The 25,617-nt window shown below is 43.9% G+C and overlaps 1 protein-coding gene across 7 annotated transcripts in view; it reads right to left on the bottom strand.

Moving 5' to 3' along the window:
- TBC1D1 (TBC1 domain family member 1) overlaps positions 1-25,617 on the bottom strand; it is a 116,684-nt gene that overhangs the window by 79,296 nt on the left and 11,771 nt on the right. Inside the window, exon 1 of one of the 7 annotated variants that reach the window (XM_075420691.1) lies at positions 4,569-4,675. The exons of the other annotated variants lie outside the window; for them this stretch is intronic. Within the exon in view, the coding sequence (XP_075276806.1) occupies positions 4,569-4,631 (63 nt within the window). The 5' untranslated portion in view covers positions 4,632-4,675. Of the gene's footprint in view, positions 1-4,568; positions 4,676-25,617 lie in introns of those variants that run through there. 7 annotated transcript variants of the gene reach the window in all.

Raw genomic sequence — 25,617 nt, 5'->3', positions numbered from 1 at the left:
CTGGCATACAGAAAACAGCGCGTTTCAACTGCGTGGCGTTTTGTGATCATCTGCACTTATCTGAAAGCTGTCAACTGGCAGCAACATCTTTTCCCCCAACAAAAACTGACCTGGAGAAACACGCCGAGCAGCAGCCTAGCGCTCTCTGAGAGGGGCATTGTGCGAACTCGGGCACCAAAACCCAGCTCCGGCAGAAATCCGAACTTTTTCTTTGCTGCGCTGCCGGCATCCGGCCTGGGAAACAAGTGAGGGTCTGTCCCTCCAGCCCTGCCCGCAGCCTCAATAGCTGCAAGGAGATTCGTCTGCAAGCGAAGCCGTGGCATTTGAGCCTTCCCTCCCCAGTGATTCCCAATTCTGCCCCGACACTAGCTCTCTATTACCTCTCCGATTCGTGATACAGTATCCAAGTATCCAAACTCATTTACAAAAAGGGTTACTCGGGGTAAACGCACTAGCAGAAACAAGGGTTGTACACCACAGGATAGCACCACTATTTAGTCGCCTCCCCAAATAATTTACCATCTTAGAAGTAAGATGGGCTTTAAAGTAAGACAGGCTTAATAAACTTCAAGGTTTATTGGGCTTTAGACAGTATTAAAATGCCTGGCTATTAGGGCACTTTAAAAGACCAAATCCCAATTCATTTGACTGAAATGCAAGTCATTCACTGGGGGATTAAAGAAGCCCAAAGGTGCTCAACTTTGTTAGAAGCTATGGGGAATAAAGGAAAGGGGCAAGTCAGTACAGCTGGAACAAAACATCCTCATAGACGAGTGTGATATACCCTAAAACAGACCAGGAAAAAAGCCAGGATCGCCCTTTCAGAACACTCTTAAAAAGGTGGGGGAGGGATTTTTCTTGGGCTTCCTGATTTTCAGTCTCTCATTCCGTCTCATTCTCTTCCAGAAAGCAAATTAATTTCATTTGTAGGTTCTGACCTAAACTAAGAAGTAGATTGTTACTCCCATGCATTCTCCCGCAGAGGGCTACTAGGCATTCTATTATTTAGAAAATAGTAGAAGTAATGGCAAAACATCAGCAAGATCAGTGTGAACACAGCATATTAAGTTATATTAGGATTCCAAGAAAAATAAGTGGAACTTCCAATATTATTATAATTACTACGTTGGTACTGTTTCACAGCACAAGCCAAGTAACCAAGCCTTGCTGCACTGAGTAACGTAGAAACTTTCTTTTTTGATGCCTTGAGAGCTTCCCAAACTGAAGAAAGCTCACAGGTAATTGTGACTTAGCAGTCCTTGGAAAAAAAAACAAAACAAAAAACACCACCACTTACTTCTTGCTTTGCTATTGGGAATTTCAGAGCATCTCTTGTGAATACACCCTGAAATCTGATCTTCTGAGGAGAAGATATCCAAACGATCAGCTTCTCAGTCCAAGGTCGAAGATTAGCCAAGCCAGCTGGGGACAGCTACTTTGTAAACCCACCCTTTTCTGCCAGTGCTGGTGGCCCATTCTCAGAGGTTCCTCAGGCTGCAGCAAGAAACCCTGCTGCTCTCAGTTCCCCTCAGGAGGGAACTGGGAGCATCCCCTTCCCACGTGCTGTCCTGCAGGTTGGAGGCAGCTGACCAGGGCTGATTGATCCACACCAGCAAAATCAGCATAGAAGAAACCCTGATTTAAATAACGTAACCTTGCTTCGCATTTTACCTTAGTTATTTTCTTTACTGATTCCTTGATGATTAATAATCGTTTACACGAAATAAGCTGAAGCTAAACACAGCTTTTATATTATATACGGTACTTTCTTTTTGTAACTAGAAAGACACACAATGTATAAATTGCTTAACTAGCTGACAATTTTTTTACTCATATTCTCTTTTTATACAATTTATTACACTAAGAACTGTTTCTTACTTTCTATTTCTTCAGCAATCAATTCTTTAATTCTGGTTTCTATCAAGCTGCTTCTGAATAGAAACTTGCATTATGAAATGAAGCCAATTGTAGATGACTAACACTAAAAATTGTTTGGGTGTTGTTGTTTTTTTCACTTAAACTGAAGCTGTATTAAATACAATGGAAAGAGAAATAAAATTACTCTTAACCACTATAACTGTACTATTATCTCCTACTAATGAATTAATAGTGTATAAGTACACCATAAATCAGTAAAAATATGCATTTCAATCTTTTTATTTGCAGACTGAAAGCTCTGATGTTTTTTGACTCCAAAATGATTTCTTCACTTTCAGCAATGGTTATTGCAGTGAACTAAACTGAATATAGATTACAATATCTCTGTGTATCTATAAAAGTGACTGCATTGTCTACCCACAACAGTACAAAGTTCGTTTGCCTTTCAACAAACTATGTTTTAAGGTGCTTAGTCAAAGGTTTCCCTGAAGTCAGTTGTCTGACTTTGTATAAAACCATGCAGGAAAAACAGGTATAACTATTTTTTTTATTTAATTAATTTTAGGAGACTAAAACAAGTCAGTACTTCAGAGTTCATTATCCACTGAGCCATCATTCAAGTGGTTTCGCCAGCATCCGCATGGCCAGCGTGGGCAACGCCAACCCACATAAGACTCAAAGCAGGGCTTTATATTCCAGCCCAGAACAGGCCCCTCGACCTGGCCTGGCACCACCACAGAACTCATCCCCAAGGAGCTTGCATGTAGGTAGGAGACGAGCTGGGTAAAACAGCATGTAAAAACCTGTAATGAAGACATATTAAAAGGCAATGTTTATAAAAATGCTAGAGACCAATTTTATAGCACTTCACTTACAAGCATTTGTGGGCCTGGGGACCTGCACAGTGACGCTAAGCACTCACGTTACTGGATGGGGGAGTCACTCGTTTTTAAGCAACAGATGCAGGGAGGCAGCTTTGTTTCAAGGGGGGCAGTTTCCTGCCCCGCAAGTCTTGCAGTCGCTCCCTGTTCTGGAACGGGCCACCATCTTATAAAAACTGGAAAGGCTTGCATTTGTGTTGAAAGCCCACAGCAGTAGTTCCTACATTTTTACTGATCAGATTTTGGCAGGCAGGAAAGCTCTCTCCGTTAACAAGCCTCATTTTATATTTGTAAATACAGTGCTTTGCTTTCCCTCCCAAACTAGCACTGATGATTAATGGCCATTAAAAAAATAAAACTAAGCACTTGCGAGGAACCAGCATTACAATAATTAGTTCTGAAAGCCTAGAAACCACTCCTGAAAGCAGAGTTGAAGTGTGTTTCTGCAAGAGCTTCTGTTACTCTCTCTAAAAACGTGGCCAGGTCTGTGCGCTACAAGTTCTGCCTTGTACCTCCTCCAAGACTAACTCCCCTCTGACTAGCTGCTTTGTCCAGCTGACAAGTGAACAACGAGCAGGGGAAACAGGCCACCCCTTGGTGGCATCCCTGAAGTATTTACTCAGCCAGCATCGCTTATTTTTGACAGCAGCCACCTGTATAGGAGACTGGCACGTTTGTAAAAGTCAGCATGGAAATCAGCCAGTATCATTCCCTCGGATAACAAGGCAAATCAGGCCTTACGCCACCCACGAGACAGAGCCACAGTGGTGATGGGAGAGGGAACTACTTCAAAGAGCGCTCCACCTGGTAGCTCTTTAAACAGAGAAAAAAGCCAAGTGGGAAGAGGAAAGGATACATTTGTATTTTTCGGGGCAAGACTAATATCAAGCAGGGTCCTTTTAAGACAGAACAGAGCACACCCTTGTATCTCAGAACCTGAACAAAGGTAACACTGTCACACCTCAAGCACTTTCCCTCCTGTTGTCTTCCCAGGTTAGGTATTTCACCTGTTACATATTCAGGAGAGGGATGCACAGCAGTGATTGAGCAACTGACCATTTACACCTGCCAAAACAGGAGGGCGAACCAGGTTTTATGTGGTCTGCCTAGTAGGCTAGGCTGCCTGTTAAACTTCAGGACAAAGTCTTTTTTCCCCAGATAATTCCCCCAAGGAACCCCCAATTCTTGCCTGTCTTAGAGCTGTTTCACACACTTGTACTCTTCTACACTTTCTACTGTGCCTTATAACTGAATATCACACACAGCTGATTTTAAATTTGGAATGCCTGTTACTTTGGGAAAAAAAAAATATTTTGAAACATCAGCTAAAAACCATGCTCTAGATTTCTTTAACCACCTCTACTGCTTCGCATCCGTGTGTAGATTCACAGCTACAGCGGAAAACCCATCTGAAGGCACAGAGGCCAGCAGGACACACGCCTTGCCATACTCAAACAAGTCAGTCTCCCATCAGAAGCCAGATTCTTGCTCTTCACCAGCTCAGAGTACGACGCACACCAGACAGAAGCCCGACAGGAAGGCGGGAGGGCCGTTTCCCGCCCCCCGGAGCCCCCAGCACTGCCGGACTGCAGCGGACGGCGGGCACCGCGCACCTCCCGCCGGCCCCGCAGCTGCAGCCTTAACCCCGGCCCAGCCGCCAGCTGTGCCGGCCTGCCGCTAACTGCTGGCCGCCACCGCGCCTCCCCTCCCGGCCGCGCACACCGCCGCCGGGCTCGGCTCCGCTCCGCTCCGCTCCCCTCCGAGCCGCGAACACCCGCAGGCCCCGCGGCCGGACCCGGCGCCGCCTACCTTGGCCACCCAGCCGAACAACGGTGACATCCTGCGGGCTGCGGCCGCCCCGCTCCGCCTCATGCGCCGGGAAGCAGAGCCCGAAGCTGCCCCGCAGCCGGCGGAACGCGAGCTCTGCGCTCCGGGGAGGGCCGGGGGCCGCGTCCCGCCCCGCCGCGCTCCGCCCCCGCCTGCCCGGGCCCGGCGGGAGGGGAGCGGGAGGCGGCCCCAGCCCCTCTAGGCCGCCCAGCGCCCAGGGCAGGATTCGCGACTGCTGGAAGCCAACGGAACCCCCGGCGTCGGAGTCGCGGCTCGGCATGGAACGGCCGAGCGGAAGCCACCTGTCTGAAAACACCGCGGCGCGTTACGCGCCAGCCAGGCTCGCCGCCCGCCTCAGCCAGCGGCATCCAACACCACGCGCTGCTTCCAGAAACTCGCTGTCGAAGAAGAGAACTAACAAACCGGTATGGCGCTGGTTGGCACGTCTGTGGCGGGCCGAGGGATGTCACCTGCCACCTGGACAGGCGAGGTGCTCGTTCCTGTTGTCACTGCAGCTGGCTGCCTGCGAGCGCACAGCCCAGCTCGGTGGCTGGAGGGCTGCCTCATAACAACTCATCTTCCTCAGTCTGGAGGAAGGGCACGGAACTTGGATGACAAGTTGACCATGAGCCAGCAGTGTGCCCTGGCTGCCAAGAAGGCCAATGGCATCCTGGGATGCATCAAGAGGAGTGTGGCCAGCAGGGTGAGGGAGGTTCTCCTCCCCCTCTACTCTGCCCTAGTGAGGCCTCATCTGGAGTGCTGTGTCCAGTTCTGGGCTCCCCAGTTCAAAAAACATGAGGAGCTACTGGAGAGAGTCCAGCGGAGGGCTATGAGGATGATGAAGGAACTGGAGCATCTCTCCTATGAGTAAAGGCTGAGGGAGCTGGGCTTGTTTAGCCTGAAGAAGAGAAGGCTGAGAGGGGATCTTATAAATGCCTATAAATGTCTAAAGGGTGGGTGTCAGGAGGATGGGGCCAAACTCTTTTCAGTGGTGCCCAGCGACAGGACAAGGGGCAATGGGCACAAACTGAAGCACAGGAAGTTCCCTCTGAACATGAGGAAGAACTTCTTCCATCTGAGGGTGACGGAGCACTGGAACAGGCTGCCCAGGGAGGTTGTGGAGTCTCCTTCTCTGGAGATATTCAAGACCCGCCTGGACAAGGTCCTGTGCAGCCTGCTGTAGGCGACCCTGCTTCGGCAGGGGGGTTGGACTAGATGACCCCCGAACATTCTGTGATTCTGTGAACTAGCAAAAAAAAAAAAAAAAAGGCTTGGATTTCACAGGATATAATCCACTGGGCCCAGAACAAAAAGCCCTTTATTTTCCATCACCTCATAGAAGCAAAGTGAAGAACTCGATTTGCAAAATTGTACCAGGAAAGCGTGGGGGTCTGCTCCGCACTTCCTCCCAACACAATTCAACCGCTCAAAGTCAGGTGTCGAAGTGCCAAACCCAGCTCTTTGCTTTGCCCAGAGATGCTCCCACCAGGACAGCCACCCCGCTGGCAGAGTGTCCCGCATGCACTTGCAAGCCCAGGGCTGAAGGAATAATCTCCGGGTTTAGAGCCGACGCTGTCCCACTCACCTAAGTTATTAACTGCCCACGGGAGTGCGAGAGTGGCACCCATGCCCATGGGCTGGGGAGAAGCAGAGCCAACCTTGCAGCTCACTGGGGCAGAAAAGGGGCAGTTCCAGCCCCTCCCCCAGACCGCAAGATGCTGGTTCATGCAAAGCAAGCGCGGCAGGTGCTGAGAGCCGCACCACCTCCGAACGCTGCACTGGTGACCGTCGTAGCGCTAGCGGTGTGTGTGGTAACAGGCCATGGCGGGCTCAGGGGGCGACACGAAAGCAGTTCTGCCCAGGTCGTACCGGCGGCACCCACGGTACCGAAGCGTGATGCTTCCATCCGCTTCCTCCCAAGGGACGGAGAGTCGCAGAACAACAGACCAGAACGCTGATGCAGAACAGTAACACCCACCCAGAACAAAGGATTGTGCCAGCGAAGCGTGGTGCCTCTGTCATGGCCAGCGCATCACTGACAGTCTGAGAATGGAGGTACCCAGCTGCCGTGGACGTGTGAGCCAGGGCGCCGCACGGCACACCCAGCCCGGCAGTGCCACGGCCCAGCGCAGCTGGCAGTGGTGGGACTGGGGAAATCTGCTGCCACTGGATGTTGGCAATCTCTAGCTAAACACTAGTTTACCTATCTGTGAAATTAAGTCTTGACCAGTTTTGTTGGCTAGCTCAGAGACATACCGATAATCAAGCGAAGAAATTTGATGTGGGAATTTTAAATCCTTTTCCTGAGCAACATTTGCCAGGGAGCCACCAAATAATAACTGATACGAGCTAATAAACCAGTGTGCAACTTACAGTGATCTTCTCATGGTTGGAGAGCTCAAAGCCTCCCTGGACCTGGCTTTTAAGCAACTTACAACCTACACTACAGTTTCTGGAACTAAAACCAGAACAAACACATTGCATATTTTCATAGGAGGAGAACAGAGATCCATTTTCTAGTCACTCTACAGGTTAACATAGAGGTGATTCACAAGGATGGCCAATGGCTTGTTCTGTCATTACGATAGCAGCCACGGGCAGTTTGATTGCATGGATGTTCTTAGCCATAAGCCAAATAAATGACTAAATATGATGGGCACTCACTCTGGTGGTGGTCTCTGAAGGTTTACTGGCACGATAGAGGGAAGAAATTTTCACTGCTGCTACTGTTCATGATGTATAGAGCACACACACGAATAAATGACACCCGTTCTCAGGGCTTTAAACTAGGCACCATACAAGAACACTAGAAGTATTACAATCTGAAGTGTGGCACTAGGTCTGCTTGTATTTCATAGAGCAACTGAGGGCAAGAGCAGGGCGGAATGTTCCTCATTACGTGCTGCTGATAGCTGCACAGTATATCCACTATTCAGTGGTAGCATTAGAGTTGCATTTCTCTAACGCTGACTGTGAACAATATTATTTCTACGCAATTACTTCTTCCCCTTTCTCTGAGGAGATCCTGCCTGCTTGGGAGTTTTTCCAGCTCCCCCTTCCTGACTGGCACCCTTCCACCGTTTTAAACTAACAATGCACACATCTCCTCTGAGTCCGCATTAAACGCTGATGTCAGTCAGGGCATCTGGCGTCTCTCCCTGACTGCAACTGGCTCGGAGAGCCATCCCCAGTGTGTTACTTCACACCGCTTAGCTCCGAAACCTGTTGCACGCAATTGTTATAGTGAAGTTTTATGATTTTAAATGCGCTCTGAAACCTTCTACAAGCTTCTATAGGACCGAGAGGAAGACTGGTCTTGTGGTGAAGACACTGAGGAGACAGCGCAACAGCAAATCGATTCCAGCTTCTGCTGCTAACATGACTTTCAGGCATGCTACTTCACCAGTCGCTCTGCTTTACTGCATCTGTTAAATGGAGATGGTATCTGCCAGCCTTGAGGGAAGGAGGAGTGGGCACTCATTGGCATTTGGGAAACAGCTGGCAGCTAGGCTTAAGTGTTCAGATATAAAAATGTTTGGTAATGCAGGAAATTCTTCAGCATAAATGAAAAGGTCACTCAGTGTTGCTCACCTTCCAAAACCAGATAGATTTAGCAATGTAGTAGGAACAATAACTGCATTCATTTTTCAGGATGTTCAACTTTCTAAAAACAGAACCTCTGTATTTTTCTATTTTAAGTTGGCTTGTGCAAATAACTGTCTCTCCAAAAATACTATATATCCATTTTGGGTAAATGGAAAAATTCAGGGCCAGGGAATGACATCTGTATTGCATAAACAGTAAGTAGCACTTGCCACCATCTTATCTAAGTGTATGATCTTCTAAAAAACAAAAGAAAACCTTCATTCCTATGAACAATTCCATGTTATCATGGAAAATATTGGAAAGATATTTGTGGCTGTTTTTAAAATAGTAGCAATTAAAATACTTCAAAGCCACAACTTAAAGCTTACATCGTCAGAAAGATGATCTTTTAGTTTTACAGATGTCCTTCACAAATTTACACATACACAAATACCCGCACTATTTCTCCTCTAACAAAGCTCTCCATATTAAAAGAAACCCTTTGGAGATAAGGAGAGAGATGTGAGAGACAAGGAAATACGAAGAAGAAAGGAGACTACAATCTACCTTTTAACTCAAAAGAGGAATATTTTCTGACTCATTTTTCTCTGATTTTGGCTTTCTTCAGGTTTAATTGCTGTAAATATTTTTAAGAGTCTTCACAGCATATCACAGATGAATTAAGTCTCACAAGAAGCTGCATTAAGGGTACAGCCACAACTATTGTACCCAAGAACTGGCCTCTCCTGTTGCTTTTGTGTTAACTTTGGTGGTGGTTTTACAGCAAACCCCACTCCCTTTTGAAGGTTTTTCCTCTGAATTGTACTTAAACATGTTTCGGCAGCTATACATCTCATGAATTAACCCCTCTGCCCACGTTCACTGTTACAAGTTTCATTTCTCTCTTCTTTCTCTGTACACAAGCAGGTCTTTGAAAATTCAGTTGAAAAAATGCAAGAAATGAATATGACTGTAATTACGAGTGTCCATTATTTGGCGTTTATTTAAAAACACCCACAATTTTTATCCTTTGTTACTTAGTTTTCACTGTTCATTAGGATTTCTTTGAGTCTTGTCTCATCCCTTCCAATTCCACACAGCAGGCTAGACCGTTTCTCCTTTATCAGAGGAAAAAGAAAGTAACTACTGTGAGAGTACTGTTTGTCATGTGAATTGAAAATGTAACAATCTTTTGATTATTAGATATAGCTGTATTATAAGATACCAAAACAAAGGTGTCTATTTCAGGAAACCCCACGCATTTATGACACCTCCATATGATGCAAGATGAGACAAATGGTTCATCTGGATCCACTGAAGGAAAAGAGTAAAAAAATCCTCTGGATTTCATGCTATCCAAAGACTTGATCAAGCCTGATTAGCTGCCTTCTGAAAAGATAGTGTGGTGAAGAAAAGTGAGCTTTGTTATGTCTTTTGACTAAATTATAAGCAAACTCCTTTTTTCTCAATACAAAATAAAAGATTAATCATAAAACCAAACTACCTTACCGAACAAGACCTGCATCAGCCCCCAATGAGAGACAACAGCAAGACCTGACAGCTAGCCACTGACCAGCAGAGTGCACAAGAGCCCACTGCCCTGCGTTGCACATCCACCCTAAAGATGAAATCCCGTTCTCGCCAAAGAAAATGGGATGACTTTCTTCGTGGTTTCCAGATACTCGGCAAACAACTTTTTGGGTAACCTTCTTTGCACCGCTAGTGAGTCAGAAGTGTAGCCTCAAGTGTTTTGGCTATCTGCTAACCCACAGCAGACATGAAAATCTCCAGACACTGGGCTGGAGCCCAGAGATAACGGGCAATTCACTGCCTGTGTGGCAGATGGAGGAGAACAATTCCCCACCAGAGCGCTGGGCGCCAACTCGGCAGTGGAGCCCTTTCCAACCTCTCCTGTAGGTTTTAGCCTTTATATGATTGTCTCTTCAGCCACAAAATTTGCAACTGCTAAAATGCTTTGATTCAAGTGACATTAGCATTTCCCGATCAGGAATGGAAAGCAGCATTGGTGATGGGTTATCTGTCCTCTTCCCTACCAGCAGTATCCATCCTCTCTCCAACAGTGTCAGAGCATAAGAGGGTTACCATGTGCTGAGGCACCTTCGGGATCCTGGGTCTCAGCAAGAGGACTAAGGGAAGGAGGGATCTGTGAAGGGAAAGGTGGTCCTACACCATGTAGGAGAGAAGCACAAGAGCCCAAGAGACACGTTGCTGAGCTGACAGTGGACTGAAGTCCTCCTTGGGCAAGTGCTGTCCTGCAGGAAAGGTTAGATCAACTAGAGTAAGGTCATGAGAGTATCAGATGATAAAACGATTTCCTAGTTGCTACCATTATCTTAAGATTCTTCACTGTGGGTCTGTTTTGGACAAAGCAGTGTTCAGGTGTTCTTTTTTTCCTTGGAAAAGGTCTATCTAGAGAGAATGGATTTTTCTCATGCCCTATTATAAAGCGATAGTAGATGCTGGGCTGACCAGTCAAGTATTTCGAATGGAAAGAAACATCTCTTAGCATTTGATTCAGGAAGTTCAGAGTAGAAAGGTTTTGGTGAAGTCCTTAATCAAACAAGGGACTGGAGAAAATACTACTTATGGAATGTGAAACCCATCAACTCGTAAGGGACCTTTCTTTGCATGAGGATGAACGTTACAGACAATCTAAACCCAGCAAAAAGTAGCTTTACCTTCAACACCTGCAGCTGGCTACAGGAGGAGAAGCTGATAAGAGGACACTTTCAGATGTACAGTATCTGACCAACAAACACAATGCATGCCAAAGTTACCCACAAAATCCAGGTACAGAGGAAAAGCAACATTACAGGGAAAGAAAGAGAGGTAACTGAGGCTGTATGTAATCCGTGCAACAACAAACGCAATCCAGCTTTAGGGTCTCAGTGCCTGTTCATAAACATTAAGGCCATCTGATGCAAAACGCTCATGTGGACTGAAATCATCCTGCCACTTCAACCACTTCCAAAAACATTGATGAGTAAACTTTGGATTGGCAAGCTTTATGCTGGACTGAGTATCTTCTGTCTTCCCACAGACAGCAAAAAAAAAAAAAAAAGCTTAAAGCCATCAGGAACTTTCCCATGGGTTCTGACTAATTCCGCTCAAACATGATCATACGTCTGTGTTTGATCAAGATCAAATGCGCACTGCTGAGTGATCCAATTGTGATCACCCGATCAGATCTCTATAAACCCAGTTGGGTTCTGAGCTTGATACAATATGTTTGTATCTGCATAAGGACTGAACTTTCTCTTCTATAAACTTGCAGGACTTCAGGATATTCTTTACATGTATATTATTAACTCCATAATGAACTAGTTACTTCCAGAGGACAGTAAACCTCAAAGTTCTGATTTATCAGCATATTTCTTGTCAAAATTACAGAATACATTTGCATGCATAATTTTACAGAGTTATAGCCTAGCTCTTTGTTCACATAATTACTATAAACATAAAAATAGTCCCACCACCCTAAGCATATTATTTTGTGTACTTCAATTGCACCAGGAGGAGATTAGGAAAGTATATTGAATTCCACAGTATGGAGAGCCATGAAAAGTAGCCAGTATTCTCCATTCTCCACAACTTAATAACTTCATAAAGCTATTTCTAACAGCATTGATACATGCCAAAAGCACACTGATTTCTCATAACGAAATTCAGCTGCAATCCCCATAGATAGTATACAGATTCTACTGGACTTTTACTGTAGTTCAGATACTCTAAAGCAACATCCATTTCAGTAAAGTGAAAAAAAAACAACGGCTAGAATAAAACTTTAAGTGTTAACCATTCCACCCTCAACCCATAATATTCTCATTTTTTTCTGGAAAGAGCTTAACAATAAAAACTACCAGTTCAGGTTTATCTCTCAGCAAGTGTAGAGTCCAGAACTTACCTACAGTCAATAAAGCTATATTGCAATTTACATATGATGAGCATGTGGGTGTAAAAGCCATTCATCTGAGAAGGATCCAATCCTGCCCCACTAAAATCACAGACCAAGTTGCTGCTATAACCTTCCGCATCTTAAACGTAGACAAGAAAAAGCGGAAACAAATACCGTATTGTCCTGTTCTTTTCCAGAATCAAGCTGAAGAAATTTTAATTTCTGCAGCGTTGCCCTCATATCATAAGCCTCTCTGCTCCAGTGCTCTTGGACACAATCCCAGTGGGAGAACTGCAGGAGCCCCTCGCAGCCGATTAAGAAGCGCACGCAGCAACCCGCCCGGCCCTCACTCTGCACTGTTTCTCGCCCTTCATTTGAATACAAGCTGCAGCACAGTCCTCCCCCAGATATTTCCTGTGTAACATGGAATTGAGAATCCTGCTGGAAACCTACTAATATAATGATTTGTATGTATGGTAATTTTGTCACATAAATCTGCCTTTTTATTAAATTACTTGCAATTTTTATTCTGCCGTGTTGTGCTGGTGATTTATGTTCCTTCTCAGCTGTCTTAAAAGCAGAAAATTTTAGCAGCAATGTTCCCTTGCACACAATTTTAACTTACTGTTTCTTAATTCTCCCCTTCCTACCCTCTTTTTCAGGGCTTATTAACTCATCAAGTGTATCTTTAGCAATGACGTCGATTATCTCTTCTGATTTTTACATATTTTTGGCTAAGTCATACTATCTTTCAGTAACAGCAAAAGCCAGAAAAAGGCAATAAACCATCTTTAAAACCAAGATTCAAACACAGTGTCTCTACTGATCTGAAAAAAATATTTTCCCCACAATTCAGTTAGCTTTCCGTTCACGAGTTTGTAGCCTCTGGTTTCATTACAAACAATACACCTCGTTCAGTTATTTTAAAGCCAATTCCATTTGACTCCTAAAAACACACTGGAAAACATTTGTGAAATATAACACACAATACAGAGACTTTCAAAATACAGCAACAGGATTTGTCCTTACGGCTGTTTTGTGGTTTTCATAAAGCTGCACTGCTTCAAAGGGCTCAGGATGTATTCCTGTAAGACACCACTGCACATTTTGGCCACATGTGCTGACTGCGCTTCCGCTCCTCTGCCATAACAATAGAAGCCCTGGCGCGCTGAGTCAGCGATCCCACAACCACGGATCCACGCAGACTGAACACATTCCCTCACTATAGGATTCTTTAACCATGTCTTACGACTGAGAAAGCTAGACAGCTGCGTCATTTCACGTAAGACTCTCGGAGTAGGTAAAATTTGGGAAATGTGTACATATTTTCAGGAATAAAGCCCAACATATTATTTGATGTGTGGTATGCTACTGAAACAAATAAATATAGTTACAATAAAATAATCAAGGGGCAATTCTGCCACTTCCTCCCTCCTGGGTATTCCCATACCTACACGGAATACTGGCATTCCAGGAGAAACCTGCAGACAGCTGGACGGATGGGCTGGACAGCTGAACTCTTCACTCAGATGATCTGGCAAGTTCAGATATCACAGCAACTTGTGAGGCTAAGCTCACATATTTGAATGTGTCCACAGGCACAAAGACCCAAATAAGTGAACCTCAGAAGTCAGCTGAGCAGGGTCTTTGACCCCAGGGTGTAATAGTCGCAAGTCTCCTGTTGGTTTCAATCCTCATTTATCAATAGAATGTAGGCCAGCTTTAATTCAATTTCCAAGTTTGTTTCTAACATGCAAAAAGCCAAACAGCAAGAGCTAAAAAAAAGGAAGTACTACATTCTCGTATTGCAGATCCATATTATCATCCCCACACACGTGCTTTGATTTCACTCACAATCCAGTCGGGACTGAACTCTGGCTGAGACTACCTCAGGACTAATTCAGGTGCAGCTGAGCTGTCTCAAGCTGGTATCAAGGCTTCTAGAACATACTGTTATGCCTGTGAATGTGCATGTGTGTAAAAGTCAGGTTACTGAGGGTTACCCACTAAGCAAAATTTGTCACATATGCAGTTTTTATATGGCTTGTTGGAAGTGCGCAGTCTCAAGCTGTGCGAAGGGATTTATCCCGAGACTTTCAGAGTTTGTATTCTGTAACTTTGACAAGAAATGTGCTGATAAATCAGAAACCTACGTTTTGTTTTTTTGACGTTCCTGGGAACTTTTCTAACTCTTCCAGTCCTTGCTTGCATATGGATAGCCTATTAAAATACAAAAACTGAACCAGGGCAGGGGGGGAGGTGGGAAACAACTGCATTTTTAAGAAAAACTGGAAGCACGCCTTCTGCAGTACACAGCTTACCTGCAGAGTGCCCACTGAATATCTCCTCCCAGCAAAAAGGAAGCCTGCACACAACCAATGCATACACTTTGAGGTTTACTGTCCTCTGGATGTAACTAGTTCATTATGGAGTTAATAATATACATGTAAAGAATATCCTGAAGTCCTGCAAGTGTATAGAAGAGAAACTTCGGTGCTTATGCAGGTACAAACATATTGTATCAAGCTCAGAACCCAACTGAGAGCTAAAGTTTTCACATCTATTACGTATCCTGCTGAGGGGAACTGAGACATCCCAGAACACCAGTTGATGCCAAACACTGACCCCAGTTAAGCATGCATCTTGTTCTATGAATTTTAATACCTAAGAATAAACTCCAGGAACACTAGCATTTCAGTTCTAGAGACAGCACCTTTCCTTACTGTTGGTTCTTGTGCTAGCTCACTGCATAGTAAAATACCAATTCATCACAACACTTTTACAGGCATTTATCGCCAAAAAAACCCCCCACAAGGAGAGCCCAAACAGAACTTCAAAAGGACTATTTGGAAAACAAAAAGTAAAACGGGAATGACGGCACTGAAATTCTTATCGAAAGCCCACGAGGGTCTTTTGATCGATCTCAGATCTCAACCAGTCTTAGATGAAGCCTTCAGTATCTCCAAGATAAGGCGAGGAATTGCCCTGCTGGTGGCAGGCAGCAGCAGGGGAGGTGAGAACTGCCACAGCTGCCGCAGTGCCGAACATTTGCTCTGCACAGCCACTAAGTGGCACTTCAGCACCTCGCCTCCCACCACGGTCAGTCTGCCGACCGCTCCGAGGGGAGCGGGAACAGGGCTACGCGCTCTGGGGACTCACGCCTTTTAAGAACAATGAAGCTCATTTCCTGCAATTGGTGAAATTTTCTCGGGGCCTGACTATGTCTGAAAATGTTCGTGCCAGACGGAAAGCACAGCGCTCCGCGGGAGCAGAAACACTGCAGAGAGCTCCACAGAACCAACGGCTTCTGCTCCTAAATCCCGGTCCCGCTCTGGAACTGGAGCACCTCGTTCCAGTACATCACTGCCCACTGTTGTGCCATTCGAAATAATGCACTTAAACCAGGAAAATGAAAGGGCCTCCTCGCTGCCGGACTGCAGCTCAAACTAAAGTGGCCCTAATATCTTAACACAACTTCTAGGAACGCCTCTGAGTTCAGTTTCAGTCAGAGGTCTCTGCAGGGACCAAAGCTCCTGTTACTTGCAGATGAACATCAGGATGGGCTTTTCCTACTCGGCAGAGAATCGAAAGTGACAAATGGAGCTTTGCTCGTCTGAAGACTTTAGTATGTTGCTGCTTCCTAGACATATGCCATACATTCATTTGCATTTTTAATCAAAGAAAGAAACCCAATTTTCCTAACAGTGGTGTTGAAGCAACTATGTTAATCATCCTGAATACGTTAATGCATTATAGTTACAATTTTTCTTTTTATCTGGTTTTAAAAGTGCTTCTGTTTCATTAAAAATCTTTCTAAACGAATTAACTACAGAAACTGAAAACCATTTTTTTTCCCATATGAACAACATAACATAACTGTCATTGGAAAAAATCCAAAGAAAAAACCAAGCAGAATAATGTATTAGGTATTTTAGGTCCTAAACAAGCAAGTATCTACAAGCATGTTCAACATCCTTGCTGCAAGTATTTCTGTTGTCTTCAGTGGAACTAGCCTGAACTTAAAGTGCATATAGGTTTTCAGCATCAAAGACTCAGAAGTAAGATTTGTGTACAACTTGCTTTTTAGACTCTCAAAGAAACACTTCCATTTCGGTTAGCCACAGGTTTAGCCATAAAATACACCACCAGATAATAGCTGCAAGCTCTGTTGTTCACCTGTGTGCTGAATGTGGCCTCCAGAAATCTCAAATTAGGGGAGTTATGAATTCTATCTTTTATTCTTTCTTCCTGTGAAAGTTCATTATGTTATAATTAGAAGCCCAGCATGTAAGCAACAAAGCAAGTCAACAAGCCACTGTACATAATGATTATCAAGAATATAACTTTTCAGCACATTCTGCACGTGTGAAACTAGTTTTGTAGAATTCTTTTAAAGGCTGAAACAAGAAGCTTGCAAATGAAAAGCATTCAACCACTTATGTAGAAGGATCAAACTTAACCCAATGCAAGAGGAATCACCAGCAGCAAAGCTGTTTTTATGACCAGCAATGGATCTCAATCACTGTCACTCTGGGAAAAGTGGGGGCAGGGTGGGAAAGAAAGGAGAAGTCCACATCAACCAGCAGTTTCATACAAAGGAAAAAACAAGTATAAACTGGTATTATCCACTCAATCCTTGTATCAGATCCTCGATGATCAACCTTTAGGGCAGATACACATAACCCATTTAAGCCCATATTTGTTCAGTCACACAAATCATTCTTTAGGAAAATATTTCCCACAGCCCTTCCCATAACTTGATGTCCACAGAGAGGGTAAAAAAACAGAAATACAGAACAACTGTGTCTACACCAGGCAAGGGAAAGCACTGATTTTACGACAGTGATTTGTCACCATTATTCCCTTTGACATATAACAGGATGGGAGACTGTGCTGCTAAAGTAAATACAATGGTTACATATGCCTCCTCTGCTTTGGTTTTCTGCTCCACTACAGCCAAAGAGCTCACATCTGATGACCTTGGGGGCACAGCATAAATGTCAGCCCGATGCAGGCTTTGACTTTCACTAACTAAACTACACTGTCTCAATATGTTATTGTACTGTGTGCCAAAGCAGGGTTTTTTTCCCCTTGATGGGTTTAAATTGCATACAACTATCACTGCACAATGTACCCACACAATTAATTTAAAAATATCACAACGGTGCATATTTTGTATTCTTTCAGATCAATAATTAATTATATGACAAATAAAAAACATCTACTGACTCTAGATTAGACTTTCTGACTTGTGTTTGGAGCTCAGTAAGGCAGCATTCTTCCAAATGTCCTCTAGTCTTAAATCAACTTCAGCAAGCCACAGCAGTGGGTAACTGCAGGAAATACATTGTGGACTTCCTTTATCATTAATTATTCCTCTTGGTAGTACCATACATTCAGCTTAATATTCAAAGTTCCTATATATCAAACAGTATTTTCTGAACTCTTAATTCTGTATATGCAACCTGGCTTTCTAGACTTACTCTCTTTCTCACTCGGAACTTCTTCAAAGGCGCAACTCATACTTTTTTTTCTATTGCCCAGAATTTCCTGCTGGCTGTGAGTTGGTTTTAAGCTGTAGGTCTGACTAGGCTGCAAGGCGATGAGCAGACCAGTTCACTTACTTTGTGCGTATTGCATCCAAAGCCTTTGCAGAAGGTAGACTTTACTACACTACAGTAAGGTGAACTGAATAACTTTGTTGTTACCCATTTTGTTATTGTTACCGCTTGGGGAATTTAACATGTTTAGTGCTGGGTAACGCGTGGATAAACATAGCCTCACAACTGAAGACCTACGCTGTATGTTGAGAATTGTGTAAATTCAACAATTTCTCTGATTTTCACATTCAACTTCCATACTACATTATCTTCAAGCTTTTCAATCAAAACTGAAGACTGCAGCATCACCAAACTCTTGCAAAGCTTAGGAAGTTGGTCACAGAGGGTTAACTTATTTCTCAGTGAGGGTATTGCTCAGCAAAGCAGAAAGAAATTATTCCAGCTGAGAAAATGAGATAAATAAAGCACAGGATGAGTACCAGAAAGTTAGTGCCAGAGTGAAGCTGAAGCCACAAAAATGAAGAAATTGTCACATGACAGTATTTCACAACACATTCAACTCCTCTGAGGCAGGTTCACTAGTAATTTTAAGACAATTAGGGGTAAATCATGGAAATGTACTAAAAGCCTTCCATTACCATCACCATAACAGCAGTAGACACAAGGCCATAAGGAGATATTTATCAACTTGCAGATTGTTCCCATGCTGTTTATGTCTTCTCAGAGCAAGGCTACTCCATCTTTGGACTCACTGGGCAGATACGCAGTGATTACATCTCACACGATGCCAGCGGGACAGACTTCAAAATATGTGACACTAAGTGTCTAGGTGGCTGTGTGTTGCCTGTACAGAGGCCAAGTAAGCCTCCGAGTCTCCCTATGTACCTTCATCCTCATAGCCCTACTTTCAGCATCTATTTCACCAGACAAAGGAACAACATCCGGTTTCCTGCTGCACAGCCCAATCCCTTTGGAGTACCGCAGGTGCTGCACTCCCACTATCTGCTTGTGAAAGTAGCAGAAAAAAATTGTCAAATCACTTCATGTTCTCACCATAGTTTCCAAATTTGTGTCAACATGGGAATTCGACAAAACACCTAAGATGATCTAGTGAGGCACCTATGGTGATCTAGTGAGGTGCACTGAGTTGGTTTGGAGCAGAATGCAATTGAATTTTTTTACCTTAGCCCCTAAAGCAGCTCAGCACGGAGCTGGACAAACATCAATGCCAGCACAATGGAAAACGCTGAGAATGTACGTCAAGGGATGGATCAGAAGAGAAGAGAGTAACAGAAGTACCTCTTTTGACAGAGGACAGCTATTACACCTCCTCACTATATCATCAGACATTACACTTAAACTAAAACTCCAAGGCAGTTTAAGACTGACTGAGTCGAGGATCTGAGGTCCAGCCTTCTCTCTGCTCTCAATAGTGTGGCCTTGCTTCTCCATGACTCTCACAAAGGTGCTCATGAAACTGTTCTGTAATCAGGTTAGGATGCTAATTTAATTGAAACTGTATCACTTTTCCTTTTGTAATATTTAGATTGCTCTGGACTGCCACACTGAAAGATACCACAGCATAATGCAAGAGTATTGGAAAAGGTGGGAATGTGCAAGTCAGCAACCAAGGCAGTGCAAGGCCACCAAAAGCTGGACTCGGACTAGGTTAAGATGTTAAGAGCAAGCTTCTTTCTAGAGATATGTAAGGAAGCTCTTCTCTATGCGAACGGAAGCTTCAGAAGGAAACTCTGCTGTAACTCTGGAGGATGCTCAGATATTATAGCTCCAGTTACCTGTACTGGACTTCATAGGCCACAAGCATCAGACGTAAGACAAAAGGAATGGTTAGTAGTCAGATGAGAAGCCATCACAAATCCACTAATTATGTTTCAGCCTCAGTTCCACTGTTTTATATTTCTGCTACAATCCCCAACAGAAAAAGTGAAGGAACAATAAGTAATCTTGGCATGAATTCTGGCTCTAAAATGAAGCGCACACGACAGCACAAACAACACACAGCTACCTTCGATATTATTTGAGTTGAAATAAGTGATGTCATCTGATACAGAATACTGTTGAAGTCACATTAAGAGTTCTTGTTAGTCATTCTGTAGCAGAAATTTCTGTACGATTTAGAAGACTGAAGGAATCACAAGAAAATACATTTTTTTGTTGCTGCTGCTGTAAGAGTGTGAATAGGCATCTCTTTTTAAAAACCTTGTAATTAATTTAATCTTCCTTGGTAAGACATTATCTCTGACTTTAAGTCAGGAAACAGCAGTGGTATTGCACAAGCGACTTCCTTGATGCAGCAATCACACACAAGGTTGAGGGAATTCACACAATATTTCTTATAAATTGAGGGCAAACACAGGAGCACTTAGCTGAGCTAGGATGTCACACAGTCACTCTAGGGTCTGATAAGAGCTCCGTAAAGGCTTGGGATAATGCTGCTAGGGACATGGACATTGACCACTAACGCCCCCTAAAAGAAGAATTCACACACCCAAACCCTTTGAACAGATCCCAGGACAGAGGTGGTGTAGTCACGGTTATGCTCAGGAGGAGCATAAAGCCTGGTAAACTGTGAGTGCCCAAAGCACAGCCAGCTGTTTGCATTACACAGGACACTCTATTAACATTCACACGGCTAAACTTTGACCTACTTTATATACTGGAGCATGTACGTGCACAAGTATTTCTTTTTTCATTTGTTCTGCTGGGTTATTTTCCTTCTGTTTTTTACTTTAACTTCTCCAATTGCCATATGGGAGATAGAAGAGACTTCCTAAACCAAAAGGCAGGGCTAGCAGTTTGCAATTATGCAGATTCTGTCAAAAAAACCAAAGGCGCATATCAATAAGACGCAGAAAACAGATGAATTAAGCTCTCAGTTGCACTGAAACAAGTTGTTGTCCCATTTTGTTTCAGTGTTTTATGCTTTTTGCAAAAAAACCACATTTTAATCTTCCTAGACTCACCAAGCAGTAAAATACAGTAGAAAAAGATCACCTCTATCTTTAAAATTCTTTTGCCTGAATTCTTTTAGGAAAGGGAAAGGTACTATTAAAAATGAGATACTTAGTGAGGCCATATCTTAGTGTCTAATGTAAAAACAAGTTGTGTAAGAATCCTCAGTTACGAAGCTAAGCCTCACAACAACTGCTTTGGAGTTCACCGGGCCTCTGCCTTTCCTTTTATAGATGAATAATGTGAAGTTCACTCACAACATCAGCTCTGTGCAGCCTCACAGAGCGCTAAGCGTTGATTATCTGAAACCAGCTTCTCCAGCACATAATCAGATCACAAACACCATCTAACAAAGAGTACTGCATTCCAGGTAATACAGCATGATCTACTTAAGTGCATAAGCTATTGTAACTCATAAAAGTAGGTGAAGGTTGTTTCTAAATGTAGTAACTGTTAAACCAATTGGTGAACCAAAGAAATGAAGACCTCTGACAAAAGGAGAGATCACTGTTGTAACCAAACAGCTCAACAAAAGGGCGTTACATTTTTGAGAAGTGCCCCAGTGTAAGGAGATGGTGCTTCTCCATGTCTGCTATGGGGCAGATCTGGCGCAAGCACAGTCAACAAGCAGGCCCAGGTCTCAAGCAGGTGTCTCAGTCCGCTGCAACCCCACGGGCACTGCAGCTCTCATGGCAGCACGCCTGCAGCTGCCAGCAGCCCAGTTCCTGGGCCAAAAGCTGTCCCTGATTTATGACACTACAGAACAAAGATTCAGAAGAAGCAAGCAGACTTGTGTGTCTTCTGCAGCTGTGATCCTGCTTAAAGCACAAGCAATATTTCTCTATAAAACAGAAAAGAGCAGTTCTATCCAGTGTTTTGCCATTATATCATTAACAGCTCTGGTAAACATAAGCATGTATTACAGGCTGTTATGACAACTTATGTCCAAACTCTCGGGGGGACAAAAAAAAAAAAAAAGAACTAAACTTAGCCCTTTTAAAATCCAAACTGAACTTTATATATTTCTTCATACTCTAGTTCTGCATCGGTCATTGATAACGTCAAAGAAATATTTCTCCTTACAAAACATCAGGCTCAAGTTTCTAGGCTTCCCCTCAAATCCTCCAAACCTCCAGTTCATATCACAGAAAGAAAAAAGGAGAAACTTCCAAACATTCTGAGCATCTGCTTCACTAAAAAAAAGGTGACAGTGCTCCCTGCTGACTTTTACTCTGCATGTAGGAATTTAATTTACACTGTGACCAGGAAGAATAGGTGGATAAGGCACTCTGCAGGCAGCTAGAAGTAGCCTCACGTTTGCAGACGCTGGTCCTGATGGGGGACTTCACCCATCCAAGTATCTGCTGGAGGAACGACACAGCAGGGCATCAACAACTCACCAAGTTCCCGGAGAGCATTGATGACAACTTCTTGGCCCAAGTGACAGAGGAGGTGGTGAGGACAGGTGCTCTCCTGGACCTCACACTTACCAGCACGGAAGAGCTTGTGGGGGATATGAAGGTCGAAGGCAGCTTTGGCTGCAGTGACCATTAGCTGGCAGAGTTCAGGATCCCAAGAAGCAGGGCAAAAAAGCAAGACCACAACCCTGGACTTCACAAGAACAGATGTTGTCCTCTTCGGTGACCTAACTGAAAAAGCACCATGCAATAAAGGCCCTGGAGGGAAGAGGGTCCAAGAAAACTGGTTGTTACTCAATGACTACCTTCTTCAAGCTCAAGAGTAGTCCATCCAAATGACCAGGAAGTCAGTTAAAAACGCTGGCATGGATGAGCAAAGAGCTCCTGGAAAAACTCAAACATAAAAAGGGAGAATACAGAGGGGGAAAGGAGGGACAGAGAACCTGAGAGGAATATATAGACACTGTCTGAGCATGCAGAGACATGGTTAGGAAAGCCAAAGTCCACCGGGAGCTGAATCTGGCAAAGGATGTCAAAGGCAACAAGAAGGGCTTCTATAGCTACAGAGGTGACAAAAAGAAGACTAGGGAAAAGGTGGGCCTGCTGCTGAATGGAGCACAGCACATGGAAAAGGCTGAAGTATTGAATGCCCTCTTTGTCTCAGACTTCTGTGAAACCATTAAGTTTACAACTGTTATTCTTTATTTACAATAAATATAAAAGTATAATAAAGGACAGTACAACCTTAACTTGCCTTAAATCTAAACTAGCCCAGGGCATTACCAGATAAACTAGAGACAAGGATTCCATTTGCCAGCCAAAACATCCATCAAATAAGATTAAACCTAGCTAAGTAAAACAAATCTTTTGATACACCAAAGAAAGAAAGATCAACATAATGGCACGTGGAATTACTTTTCCAAACCCAAAATAAGAACAAAATTACTTTTCCTCTGTAATATTTTGGCTACTTTGTCTCTGCTGAAGAGGGATATCCTGTGACAGTATGCTATTAGCTTCTCATTATGTCTTTCATTCCTCGGAGTGAACAACACGCTAAAGCAAGGTGTCCTACAGAAGGAAAGCGGTGCTGTGATTGTGGAGAATGCGCCCATGAAGGAAGCAGCACACCTCATCTACAGTTCCAAACATTTCCAAACTACCACATCTCAAGTGTAGGACAAAAACGCCAATAATTTTTAAGGTATATAGTTGTCAACAACAACGATGACATCAATCGCATGACATTTCTGTGGAACGTAAGCAAATGTCAGATCAGAGGCCACTGGGAAGCTACGTAGGTTGGCAGCATGTATGTTCTCATTTAAGCCATCACACTCCTGGCAGCACCCAAGCACTCTGGCCAAGCTGTTCAACAAGGCCACGTTCTTATGCAGGTACTAACCTGCAAGCACAGATTTACCAGAGAGTTAACTTTTCCCTTAGCTCCCACCACCTTTACTCAGCACAGTCTGTATAATCCCCATCTCTGACCTATCAGTAGTCTTCGTAAGTTCCCTGCAGGCAATATAATTGAATACAGCTCCATTCCTGAGCACCTACAAAAAATCAGCATTAATGCTTCAGCGCCACCGTCATGCAGAAATTAGTCCATCGTGAGGCTCCATCCAAACCTCCACAGCGTGAGGGTGAAAGGGTAAGAAACCCCACCATCTGTAACTAGTGGAAACATACTGAGGTTACACATGAAGAAGGAAGGAAGGCTCCAGATCCTGTATCCGACAGATCTGCTTAAAAAGGAAACGCTAATCTGTAAAAGAAGCTCTCCCTATGCAGTGTAAACCTGTCCTTTTAGTACTAAGCGGAGTGAAATGATTTCTATGTGCATGTGCTTGTTTCCAAGTAATGTGTCAAGGAGCAGTTTGCCAGGAAAGCTTCTTTCGTCCTTCCCTATGCACTGCTATACCAGCAGGGAAAGTGAGCCGTATACTGCCGTGATGATGCAATGGAAATAATTGTACAATATCCTACAGAGTGCAGACAAAGACCACAGCAGGGAACTGCCTTTTCTTTCACTTCTAAAGACGAGCACAACAAAGAATTCCTTGCAAAGAATCCTGACGTTAATTAGTATTAATTACCTGTCTACTGATTTATTCTCTAAAGTGGATATGTTGCTAATGGAGCAACAATGAACCTAACAGCCCTGTATTCATATCCAGGAAAAATGTAGCACGTGTACCCACACTCCCATCAATTCTAGATTTTGGCTAAATATTACACAGGAAAAAATCACCTCCCATTAACAAAATGCTTTCATATTAAACAGTAAGATAATCCCTCACTAATCAAGTAGATGTTCTCGCTCAATTTGTATATATGAAGGAGTACAACTCCAGTTAATGGACTGCAGTCTATCTGCCATGCTGACGCTAAAAGCCTAACCATTCCTGGTTTTCTGTACTTTCTACCACTTCCAATGCTATCTCTCTGTCTGCATGAAGTTCCAGTTTCTTGTCCTCCTCTTCAAAAGCCTTCACTGTTATTCACTTCTATTCACCTGCTTTTGTCTTAACATACTAATCTTCCTAGCCTAGTTCTCCCACAGATATGCTACTGCCCTCTTTTATTTTAACTATCCTAAGGCGGGGATATACTCAGAAATTCTTTGCAAAGCCACGAAGTACCTTCTACTTCAAATCCTTAGTCAGACATGATCTAATCTGAGAACTCTTTGTCAAATATAGCCCTACTACAAATTTATCTATGTAGATACAAAGAACTGTGGCTCTTGCAGTTTACAATATTATTGTAATTAGGAACCATGTTTTTTTTTTTCTTCAAATAAGAATAGATGAAGTGCAATTATCACAAAAGTCTGGATGTCCAAGATTGCTGGGTAAAGAGTTGTTATGAATACGCAATCTATCTGGACTACTGTGTCTCTTTTACAGGGCTTAAGCAAATAGAAAAAAAGTCCCCAGGAGCAAGAGTGCCAGCACAGGAGTCTGCTGAGTCACACAGGCTGCAAAGTTCCAGTTTGACTAACCTGATCTCCTTCTATGACCAGGTGACCCGCTTAGTGGATGAGGAAAAGGCTATGGATGTTGTTTACCTGGGCTTTAGTAAAGCCTTTGACACCGTTTCCCACAGCATCTTCCTGGAAAAACTGACTGCTCATGGCTTGGACGGGTGTACTCTTTGCTGAGTCAAAAACTGCCTGTGTGGCTGGGCCCAAAGAGTGGTGGTGGATGGAGTTAAATCCAGCTGGCAGCTGCTCACAGGTTGTGCTCCCCAGGGCTCAGCATTGGGGCCCATTCTGTTCAACATCTTTACCAATGATCTGGACAAGGGGATCGAGTGCTCCCTCAGTAAGTTTGCAGATGACACCAAGCTGGGCAGGATAGTCGATCTGCTCGAGGGTAGGAAGGCTCTGCAGAGGGATCTGGACAGACTGGATCAATGGGCCGAGGCCAATTGTGTGAGGTTCAACAAGGCCAAATGCCAGGTCCTGCACTTGGGTCACAACAACCACACGCAATGCTACAGGCTTGCGGAAGAGTGGCTGGAAAGCTGCCCAGCAGAAAAGGACCTTGGGGTGCTGGTCAACAGCCATG

This window comes from Opisthocomus hoazin, chromosome 5 (genome assembly GCF_030867145.1).
Source record: "Opisthocomus hoazin isolate bOpiHoa1 chromosome 5, bOpiHoa1.hap1, whole genome shotgun sequence".
NCBI classification, from domain to species: Eukaryota; Metazoa; Chordata; class Aves; order Opisthocomiformes; family Opisthocomidae; genus Opisthocomus; species Opisthocomus hoazin.
The sequence above is the reverse complement of the archived record's forward strand: the minus strand, read 5'-3'. Positions and strand labels throughout refer to the sequence as shown.